This window comes from Lygodium microphyllum, chromosome 11 (genome assembly GCF_053477565.2).
Source record: "Lygodium microphyllum isolate KBCC chromosome 11, Lygodium_microphyllum_v1.1.10, whole genome shotgun sequence".
In the NCBI taxonomy this organism is placed as follows: Eukaryota; Viridiplantae; Streptophyta; class Polypodiopsida; order Schizaeales; family Lygodiaceae; genus Lygodium; species Lygodium microphyllum.
Window position 1 is genome coordinate 93,670,392 of NC_141145.1, and position 11,877 is coordinate 93,682,268.

General features: G+C 39.1%; 1 protein-coding gene across 2 annotated transcripts; it reads right to left on the reverse strand.

Moving 5' to 3' along the window:
- Positions 1 to 3: 3 nt before the first annotated feature.
- Positions 4 to 7,552, reverse strand: LOC148029096 (Thioredoxin superfamily protein). Of its 2 annotated transcripts, XM_087687856.1 has the most exons (8): positions 7,201 to 7,552; positions 6,038 to 6,084; positions 5,772 to 5,886; positions 5,635 to 5,679; positions 5,481 to 5,540; positions 5,305 to 5,400; positions 672 to 723; positions 4 to 300 (listed from the first exon to the last, which is right to left on the reverse strand). In XM_087687856.1, exons 1-7 carry the CDS (start codon positions 7,516 to 7,518, stop codon positions 706 to 708), a joined length of 699 nt encoding a protein of 232 aa, XP_087543982.1. In that variant the 5' UTR covers positions 7,519 to 7,552; the 3' UTR covers positions 4 to 300; positions 672 to 705. The 2 variants fall into 2 exon arrangements, with proteins under 2 accessions (XP_087543982.1, XP_087543981.1); XM_087687855.1 differs by lacking the exons at positions 4 to 300; positions 672 to 723 and adding an exon at positions 1,487 to 2,537.
- Positions 7,553 to 11,877: the final 4,325 nt, after the last annotated feature.

Genomic DNA, 11,877 nt, shown 5'->3' on the forward strand with positions numbered 1-11,877 from the left:
TGTGGGAAGAAATGCCATATTTTACCACAATGTTATAAAATGTGTGATGACAAGCGCAAGGAAAAGAGAAGATAAAGTGCAAGAAAAAAATGATGATCGCAACATTGTCTCTAGCAAGTCTAATGTCAAGATTGAAGAGATTAATGTCATATAAACTAATTTTGATAATGACTCCATACTTGCAACCTTCTCTCTTGATGTTTCGCAATTGACTAATGCCTCGTCCACTTATATTCGGTATTGGCTAATTAATTGAAGGGCTTCATTTTATATCACCCCTCATCGAGAGTGGTTCCACTCCTACAACATGACAAAATCAGTTAGATTGGATAATGACTTGACATTGAATATTATAGGTATTGGAGATGTTTAACTTTCTTCGAACAATATGTTTACTTTGCATGATGTATGCCATATTCCAACTTTGACTAAAAGCCTACTTTCAACTGGATAATTAGATAATGAATGTTATGTTATCTCTTTTGTGATTCCTCATGAAAGCTTACCCATGGATATCTTATCCTAGCACAAGGATCCAAGTTTGACATTCTTTATCCCTTACTTATATCTGGGTCTATCGACCATGTCTTAAGACTCGCTACAGTACCACATATATTATTATGGTATCATTGCCTTGGACACATATCCTTTAAGAAAACGAAAATACTTACTCGTTTGCAGCGTTAATTCTTATGATCATTGTCTTTATGGCAAACAACAGACCTGCAGTTGGCACAAAAAGTCGAACATTACGCACATAGATAAGCCCCTAGCTCTTGTTTATTATGGTATTTGTGAACCTATGCTTTGCAAGTCATTAGGTGGTACAAAGTATTTTGTTACTTTCATTGATAATTACTCACATAAGATCTAGGCATACCCTATAAAGCAAAAATCAAGAGTCTTACTACCTTTCATCATTGACTTGCTTTTGTTAAAAACCAGTCTAAGTATAGGTTAAAATACCTATGATCTAACAATGAAGACAAGTATATATCGAAAGCATTTAAGCAATTTTATGATGAAGAGAAATATTAAGCATCAATTAATTGCCCTATACACACCACCTCAAAATGATATGACTAAGCATATGAATAGGACAATTCAAGAGTATATTCATAGTATGCTTAGCCAGTCAAGCTTATCGCAAGAATGCTTTGTCTATCAATCTTTATCAACTTTGTCCACATTTAATCTTCTTACATGGTGTCACAGTTAAATGTTTAAAAGACCTCTCTTGTTTTTTTCATACTAAGTATGAAGTCTATAAAGAACAAAGTTACAAACTAACTTAACGATAACTGTAGAGAGTTGCATAGGGTCTCATACACAGAGTCTCTCTCTCTCTCTCTCACTCTCACTCTCTTACTGTCTTTCTCTCTCCCATTTGCAAGTTTACAATGAACATTACATGTGCTTCATTGTAAAGAGTTGTTCCACATATTTGGATGCTTACATAGAAAAAAATAAACTTCAAAAGTAACTCTTTGAAACTATAACCTTTACAAGGTGCGTTTTAAAAGAAATTCTTCAAAATAAGGAAACTTTGTTCCTTTCATGACATTAAGCAACGAGTTTGATAGCTTCAACATCATCACCTACAATAGGTCATGGCTTAGCAAAAGTACAAGTTTCTTTATGAAACCATCACCTTTCCATGGTGAATTCTAAATGCAATTCTTCAATATAAGATAACTCTTTTCCTTTTTGTGATGTTAATCAACACGGACGATAGTTTCACAATCATCACCTACAATAGGTCATGGACTTTCCTAAGCTCCCTCCAACTACTACCTCACAATCTTCGATTGTGCTCGTCATCCCAGCAACCATTAACAATAGTTAGATGAATTTGCCAAACTTTGTACTCGATTTTGGGAGTTTCATATCCCTTTCCAGGGACTCAGTGGAAAACCCTTTTGAGTTAAAAAGTATCTCAGCAGTCGGAAAACAACAAAATCTTCAATTTCGGCGTCTTTGGATAAACTAAACTAAACTAGAGATTCTATCTGCAGTTTGTGTCTTTTTTTGTCAAGAAAAACAGAACTTACAAATACAATCTCTAGTTGCTGATCTATAGCACCTAATGAGAATAATTGTTACATCATTTAATGAATATCACAATTCAGGTACTATTGCATTGTACTAATTTATTTGCTGATGCTAGTTCAGCTATTACTACATTGCAGTATTTGGAAATTTGAGGATGATCGAGATTGTTCAAAGTTGCAGTCACAATCAATTGTACAATATTTTAACTATTCTAGATGGAATCCTCCCAACCGTATAATAGTCACCTCCACACGCAGTCATCATACCAAAGAGCCTGTCCATTGCCTTCTGGAGAGCATTCCAGGAAAATCCAAACTTGCTTTGTAAAAGTACAAACTGGGCTCGTTTGATCCAATATATGTCACTCAAGCTACTGGCAATGAGCAGCAGATGTTCAATACATCATCTAGAGGTGCATGATCTCCAGTACCTTCGTCTTTTCGGGAGTAGAGCAGTTCTGTACCTTTAAATACATACAAGCCCCCCTGTAGTCCAGCAACAAAAGTCATCTCTCTCTCTCTCTCTCTCTCTCTCTCTCTCTCTCTCTCTCTCTCTCTATCTATCTATCTATCTATCTATCTATATATATATATGTGTGTGTGTGTGTGTGTGTGTGTGTGTGTGTGTGTGTGTAAATTAACATATGTAATGGATGGAAAGTTGCACTCAGAACTTTAAGATGAGCAGAGATTGCCCCCAAATAAAAAACCCCAAAAAAAAAGCTGAGAAGAAGCTGATGCCAACCAAGAAAGATATTATGGCAGCCAAACTCTAGGGACCAAAGTAAAGAAAAGGTAAGGGCTTAAATATTAGCATCACAAAGCTCAGTGTCTTTATGCCAAAAGTTAGATACTGAAAGGTTGAGGGATACTGCCAAAGATAAGCCTCTTACCCTGAAATTCCCTGACACAGCAGCCAAAACTGATTTCCTAAAACGGTATCCAAAAACACAAGGCACCAAAACATACATGGCAGATGACCTAGAGGACCCCAAAATGCCGAAGTTACTTGCAGCCAGAGGTGAGAAATCAGCTCCCTTTAAGCACAGCCAAGTGACTATCAGGGAGAAGCACTTGCCACTCATGATGGATGGGAAGACCTAGGAACTGCATCACTACAGTCATCTTACTCAAGAGGATTCATGGGGGAATAAACATCATTTTTACACTAACCATTCGAATCAAAGAGGGGATTCTAAGCTACACAGGGTGTCAACAGATGAGAAAAATATCTAGAAAAGAAAGAAGTTGGCCTCTTCAGAAAGCATATCTCAGTAAAGCAAGAAGGCTAGATTGAGTGATAGTCACGGTATTCCTGCCGCTGCACAAGTGTATTTTCCAACAGCTACATCTCAATTTGCAGACAGGTCTCCCTTTACATCACTCTATCAGACATCACCCCCTTGCATGTGCACACTGCACACTCCAGGACTGCTCATATGACTTTAAAGAAAGATGCCCTAATCCTCCAGGAGCAAGAGATATAGGAGACCTCCTAGCCATAACCGATAGAAGAGCCTTGCTAGGCCTGGGGACAGCTTATAATCTGATCATCTTAAAATTGACTGAGGAAATGGCTAAAAATCTCTAGATCACTTGACTCACTGTGGAACAAGAGTACACTTGACTATCAGACAGAATCTTCAGTTTTCAGCACCAACCTATCTCATTGCACACACTCCATCACCCATCTGCACTCCAGCAAACTCAGTGCTCACACATATTTCACAATGCATTTCAGGAGTACGCGAACTAAAAACCTCAAGAAGCTTTCAGCAGTTAATTTGATCCTACACGCATCCTTTGACCACCTCCACAAGGTATGTTGCCAGAGCTACTGAGGGAGAGTGAGCTGGAAATCATCAGCATGCAAACAGAATTCATATTAACATGACTGGATAGCTTTCTTTGGCAGAACACATGTATGAGTTTTTCATAAGTAGGGACAGCAAACCTGCTGGAGGCTCTTAGCAAAGCAAAAGCCATGCATGCTAGCAAATGACACTTCAGTTTGGTGTTGCATGCATCTGATGAGTCTATGATTCCCTAAACAGACATGTTTAATCTTACAAGCCCATCTCAGCCATCCCTCTTAGAATACAGTATGTGAGCCATTCACAGGCTCCATCATGGAAGGTTAAAGGACAATAAGGAGACCTTTGTCAAATACACTATACATATTGAACTCATCATCACATCCATTGCTGCAAAGTTCAAAATTGTTCTACATGAGGGTTCCCTGCTAGCCTTTTGGTCTATGAACCTCTCATATGCATATATATTAAGCATTGGGCATGTTATGGCCAAGTTGTTAAGAGCTGTTTTTGGAAATGCAGATCAGCTCACATGCAGAGAGATGCCAACACAGAGCCAGATGGCCAGATGGGTCCAGGAGGTCCTACACTTGGACCAAATTTTCAAGGTTCCCTTTAAACTTCAGAAAAGCTTAGGACAATCGTAGCACATGCTTATCAACTTCAAAGACTGCACAATTTGAATGTAATGGAGAAGACATAAGTAGACACTTTGAGAGCCAGTAAATGAGTACACACATATATGATTCTATGGCCTTGTAAGATGAAGTTGGCATCACCACAAACCAATAGCGAAAAGTACAATCAGGAGCAGGTGAATGTTAACCATCAGGTCAATCAGGGAAGCTGAAGCCTAAAAGTCAGCCTGAGTGTTCAAATGTGCGATTTGTGGCCCCAGCATGTGGCCTCATCAGATGAAATCAGCATCACTACAGACCAGTAGCAAAAGTCCAATCACGAGGAGATCAGAAGAACTAGCACCTCAGCCAATGTAGATGAAACCTATGAAGAGGCTGCCATGATAGACGTCAGTATTCTAACATATAAATTGAACTCACAGCCTCTAGCCTTGTGCCAGTGAGGGAAGTCTTGGTATGAGAGTACTGAAAGAACGTGGTTTACATACTGCACCAGGAATGTTGATCTTGCAGACTGAAAGTTTGTATACTTTCCTGAGTTCAACTAGTCGAATGCTTCTTTCAACTGCCTCACACACTTACTCACATTGATCAGTCTTAGAAGGACTGTTGAGTGAAATACATTAGTAAGAATCAAACTAAGGGTAAAGATTCACGGTTTAGATGTAATGCAAACAGTGAGCAAACAAACCCAGAACTCTTACTGATTAAGCAATTGAAAAAGGAGACTACAAACTTTTCTAGCAAATGCCTTTCTTGGTAACCCCTCCAATCATTTACAACATGTGATGTCAGATAGACCTGTTGTAGAACAGAACTCCTGTCTTCTGGGGTAGCATCAGGTGTGTAGCCTTTTAAAGCTTTTTGAATTGTATCAAAGCGACCCAACACTTTACCCTGCAATCAAGGTTAGTGTTACTTCAACTGCAATGGACCCTCTCACTTTGCAGAAAAGCTAGATAAGTTGTAGCACTTACACTTGCAGGATTGAAAAAGGTGCGACCCAGTCCATAATACAAACCAAGTGCATTATATGCCTGTGGGGCATTGACACTCCATCAAACATCTGCCCTCTATAGACTCAACATTGCTTGACCACCAATGAAAGCAAAAGATAATGAACTTGCATACCTTCCGATCAGGATCAGCATAGAGGCAATCTTTGGGAAATGGTAGCTAAAAAAGACACACACAATCAGGCCATGCTTATAAAAATAGCAAAGCTTGTAACAGAATCAGAATGTAATTTCCCTTGACAAGATTTCTACCCTTTCAGCAAGGATTCGAGCTTTATCAGGAGTACCAACACCAATGGCAATAAGCTTCACCCCAGCAGCATCAAATCTTGGCCTTGAATCCCTTAGTGAAGCTGCGAATTCCCAGCTGGAAGAAGATGGCACCAAATTTAGCAGGCCATCTTTAAAAATAGAGTATAACGTGCACAAAACAACAGATATGAACCCTTCCCTTTTACAATGACTCACGTCAATGAGTAAAGATGCATGGGCTTGCGGTACTTCAAACTCAAAATTACCACAGTGGGCATCCAAAGTGCCTAAGGAAAGCCACTACAGCTGTTCCCTGCAAAGAAAACCGGACATTACCAGTGAAAAAAAGTCAGCAAGGAATTACCTGATATGCATAGCAAACACACCGATGACAGAACAGTGCTGCTAGTGAAGGAATTGTGATGGTATGAATGCTAAAGGTAGAGTGGCTATTATGATGCTGGGGAATTGTGATGTTATGAATGCTAATGGTAGGCTGGCTATTAATGATGCTGGCCATAAATAGGAACAGGAGCATGAAAAGCACCAAATTAGAAGATGGATGGTATCAAATGAACACCAACACAACTGTTACTGAGTCATTGAACGAATTACAGTTGAGGTATGTAAAATGTTCAATAGGATCAACACAATTGTGTCATTACTACAGAACAAAGAGACAACGGCACCACTCTCTTTACAGTGGTAATAATTTACTCTGCAAAAGCCCATGCCAGAGAACATGCTTAACTTTCAAACAATCTGGCACTGACAATGCACATGACAATGCTAGGGTTATTGAATTCCCTGATGGTATGAACACCACTTTGAAATCCAGCTATGTAACATTGATAAATTTTTTACCACCAATCTCTCACTATCCTAGAGTGCTTAGCTCTAGTAGATGAGGACTGGCCCATTTGTTCTCTAAGGGGAGGAGGATGTAATATTTCCACGTAATAAAAGTTAGTTGGTTAGTTCAAAAGTTAGTTAGTCAATTAATAAGTTAGTAAGGTTACTAACTTGACCGGATCACTACCAAATATGACAATTATAACACATCCATTTTCAGAATTCTGAGCCATTCCTTTAACACCACTCGCAAAACCTAGCATTTCTACTATTTAAGTCTCCATAACCACATTACTCAACTGCTTATTTGATTGATGTCTTAGTATTGTGACATTCTTTTGGGCTGAAACCTGCCAACGACCTTATTGGGAAAATCCAAACGCTTGCTAGATTGATGTCAATATGAAAGAATACAGGCTTACATTCTTTTGATCTCGCCTTGGCAATGACCTCATTTGTGAATCTAGATGCTTACTTGATTAATCTCTAACTTAAGCAATCTAGACTTGCCAATATTTAATATCAAGCTCGTATTGATGACCCAAATGCTTAATGTGATTAATTTATGCACACTTACATTCTTTTGATCCCAGAGTTGCTGAAACTGCACAGGTTCACCATCGGCGGTGTAGATAGTGACGGAGGAGAGGAGCCTGGCCTCAGCTGAAGGAGAGGACATGGCGGAACGAGGGGGATTGAAGGGGGCATGTTGCGAGGATGGAGAGGAGCACGAGAAGGAAGAAGGGGGGAGGGAGTTTGAGAGGCGGGATGAAGGAAGGTGGGAGGCGGAGGAACGAGGAGAGAATAAGGGCGTCAAGCTCTGATGAGCAGGAGAGCACGAACGACAGGGAAGGATTATCGGCGAGCATGAAGCCAGTCCCGCCATTGATACCATGTCTCTGAGCTCTCGCGCAACAAGAATTAAAAAATTATTATGCCTGTGTAGAATAAATATATGAGATGTTCTATTTATGCCATATTTTTATTTTCAAAATTTTGACATTGCAGGGACCATGTGTACGTGGGACAACCCCAACCAGATATGTTGTCTAAGGGAAAAAAAAAAGGGTTGTCACGTGCAATCATGCACCCAGGTTACATGATAACTACTAAGAGAGGCTTCTCACAAGCCCTTTCCATAACACACACATAAGGCCACAAAAGCAATGAAACTCGTTTACCTTTGTCACAGCCTACAATAGGTCAATCCCCACATCCTTGCATGAGCAGGCTAGAATACTCATCCATCTGACCTTTAACAACCCTTGCGTTGCCTGCATGTAGAGAAGACAGTCTTGTGCATTATGCCCGTCTCAAAAATGGCCCATAAGAAGCCGTTCTAAGACACTTGCACTCGAGAGTTTAGCAAATTCTTATTTTGAATAGGGTTGCAAATATTTCATATGCGGACACTTTTCAATCTTGTTCTTGAAGACAAGCAACTCACGAAAAATTTACTTCTAATAAGACGTGCACTACTTAAAAAGGTTGAATACTTAGATGCACTTGCAATGAGCAAGGAAAACTCCAAAAGATTTTCCAACATCTTTGAATATATTGCTCATAGTCAATTGCATGCATCTCAGCCTCACTTAATGACTTAGGATCTCATATCCTCACTTGGATTTGCATATTAATCACTAAGCCATTTATAAAGAGCTCACACAACACATCATTCAGTAACATAGTGACTCTTCTTGGCCAAAGTGTAAGAATATTATCAAAGGCTCTAGCATATTCTTTGACAAAGATACATGACTCTTGTCGAATCTGTGCAAGCTATCCCAAGATTGAAGTCATGGAAGCCTTCTTCTCACACTCATCTAGGACTTTGTCACATAGTTTCTCAAAGGTTCTTATTAACCCTCTTGGGAGGCTCTAATACCATTTCTTGGCCTCTCCCTTCAAGGTACTTGTAATCACAAGTATCTGATGTATATCATCAAACCCACTCGCAAGGCAAGTTAGACCGTATTCTTTCAAATGAAACATCGAATCCCCATCTAGCATCCTATAAAACACTAAGGGATTCCTATAAGGAGGAGGACATTTATTCCTCTTCTTTGGGATCAACACTAGGTTATCTAGAACTTCATATTCATCTTGACCTTTCAAATGAAACATCGAATCCCCATCTAGCATCCTATAAAACACTAGGGGATCCCTATAAGGAGGAGGACATTTATTCCTCTTCTTTGGGATCAACACTAGGTTATCTAGAACTTCATATTCATCTTGACCTAATCTTAACATCTCAAGGTCTCTAATCTCTTCCGTTTTCACCTTTACCAATGTAGAAAGGTTAATATTTCCATTGATGTCCCGTTCGGCCAACTCACAAAGTGGTCTAGGGAATCCTGTAACTTTCAGCATATCATTCTAATCCTTTCTTAGATGATCTTCCATTCCTTGACAATTCCATAATATATTTATGTAGGAGCTTTTGCCCCTCACCTAAAGTAAATATATCAACATTACTTAGAGCTTGGGGATCATGCCTTTTGAGCAATAGTTTTCCCTTAATAGCTAAGGCATCCAACGTCCTTGCGAGGCCTAATATCTCTGCATGGTGACCCACCATATGGGACATTTTAGTCTCACAACTAAATTCCATTATGTGTTGGTACTTTTCCATCACGTTACGACCTTAGTATGATCATTAGTTAATGCCATTATTGCCACGGGTTCCAGCATACTTATTACATATCCTTTAGGTTGATGAATAGTTGTGCACAATGTTTCTTGGATAGAGACCACACTAAGGTGCAAACCTTAGCCCATGCCATCATACTAGAGGACAGAATGGTTACTTTCCATATCACATGAATTATCTCTTATAGAGGATTCATGCTCTACATAATTAATTAGGTCCATTGGTAGGTTTTGTATAGGGCAAGTCAAGTATTTTAATCCCTGGGAAAACCCCATTTTGCAAATATTTTAGCGCACCCCTAATGGTCAAGGTTATACAAATTTAGATACATTTTCAACCAAGGTTTAGAAACCACGGCTCCCGGCAAGCGCACCACTTGTTAGGACCAAAATTGAGCCTGACATTGGCTCTATTGGCTCTATCTGCTACACACACCAAACAACCCACACAACCTTGTGGACTAGGAGAGTTTGGATAATAGAAAAAGGTTCATTTAACTAATGCATTTGTAGGACATAAGTTTAAAACTGTAGTCCAATGGTTTGCTCATCTTGACTCCAAGCACAAGGAGTTTTCCATACATAAGTGATTACCTCACCTCAATTTACACATACAAAGGGCACCCCCCCAACTGAACGTTGTGGCCCCTATGGCTCTTCTACACCCCAAGGATTAGCCCCAAGATGTATCGTCTCACACATAAAGAACAACGAAACATAGTCCACTCTTTTGATGTTGCATGGTCAAGGAGATATATTTATTTCCTCACACAACTATCCCCCAGATAATTGGTCTAACCTACAGCAAGGGAAACCTCTTTCGCTCAATCATAGGTCAATAACGTGGAAGATATGTGTTATGCATCCAGGAGTTGATCATTGATACCATGTTTAATGCTTATGCAATGTGTCATGCCCTAGCATGCTCAAACAATTTTAATTAACAATCAGCCATGTGATGTGGGAAGACATTCTTTTCATGATGTTCCCTAGCGTAGTATGGTGTTGAGAAGATGGAGCCAAGCTATCTTGTACTTCCGCTCCTTTAGATATTCAATGAAACCTAAATGATGCACTTCAATACACAATCATTCATTTTTTAAATAGAAAAACTTGGCATTTCAGTTCTCATTTGACATTTATTTATTATGTGGAGTGTTCTTTATATTATGTGTTGTCTAATCCCCATTCAGTTTTTTGGCACTTCAATACACTATGGGTAAGTGTTTCAGCTAAAATCGGAGGTCCAAATGAGCTCGAATTCGAGATTTGAAAACAGGGTATCGTTCCTGGCATCGATTTCTATTGACTTGACCTCCTAGACGCTTTTTTTGGCTCCTAGATTAAATAACTGCTTTGTAATGTGAAAGTTACGCCTCTTTAAATTGGACATCTAATGAACTCCAATTGACAAACGGACGCTTCCAACATGTTCCAAGCCACCTCTTTCGCTTAGAAAATGCCTCTTGATATTTACTGCAAATGCTATATTTTCTACTTCCATTTTGGTGCCTAAATACACCTCTCATGCATCCACATGTAATAGAGACTTTTTGGCATCCATATAAAGAATCAAGATCATAATGTTAACATCTATAGCGTTCTTTGTTGAATGAGATGATGATTTATTTGACTCCATGCATAATGCTAAGACCTCATGAAAGCATCAAACCTATGACACCACCCCCTTGGAGCTTGCTTTAGTCCATGTAAACTTTTGTGAAGCTTAGATACAAACTCTTCCTTGCCCTATACAACAAACCCCTTTGCTTACATGTCAATGTCATCATGTAAGTACCCATGTAAGAAAGCTATCTTTATATCCGTCTGAATAAGTTCCATGTCTTCCTTAGCAACCAATACAAGCACTGTACAAGGAGTGGTCACCTTGACTACTAGTAAGAAGGTCTCATCAAAGTCTATCCCTTTCTCTTGCTTGAAGCCCTTGGCTACTAGTGATCTTGCATTATACCTATGCAAAATACATCTAATGGTGACATTTTTAGGTTATAAAGCCATTTTTATGGTAATGCATGCTTTACTTAATCTATCACCGTAATATAATCTAGAGATAGAGTATGTCTCTATGGAGGTCTAGAGACACTCATAGATTCTCTTAATGCTTGCTCAACTTGTGTATTTTGCTATCCCAATTGTCTATCATGTTGCATGTGAAATTGTGCACATGGGTGTGGTATGTCTATCTCAATATTTTATAGCTATGTTAGCCTACATCATGTGAAGTAAGTCATGCATGATGCTCATATGGTGGTTGTCCATACTCATGAAATACCACCCTACATTTCTTAGTTGTCTTTACAGGCCATTTATGTAGATTCTATTCATTGAGGACTATACCATGGTTGCATGCTATCTTTTTTCCTCTAGATTTTATAATTGGTATCCTATCTCTTTTGAATCTCCATGTCTAAGAAAAATGCTTTTTCACAACTTGAGATTAAGCTCGTTCCTCTTAACCTTGGAATATGCACAAAGGCCTCATATCCAAACATAGCTAAGTGCTCATGATAGGGTTTCATTCCACACCACATTTCTCTGGGAATCTTTTCATCCAATAACCTACAATGTGATCGATTGATTA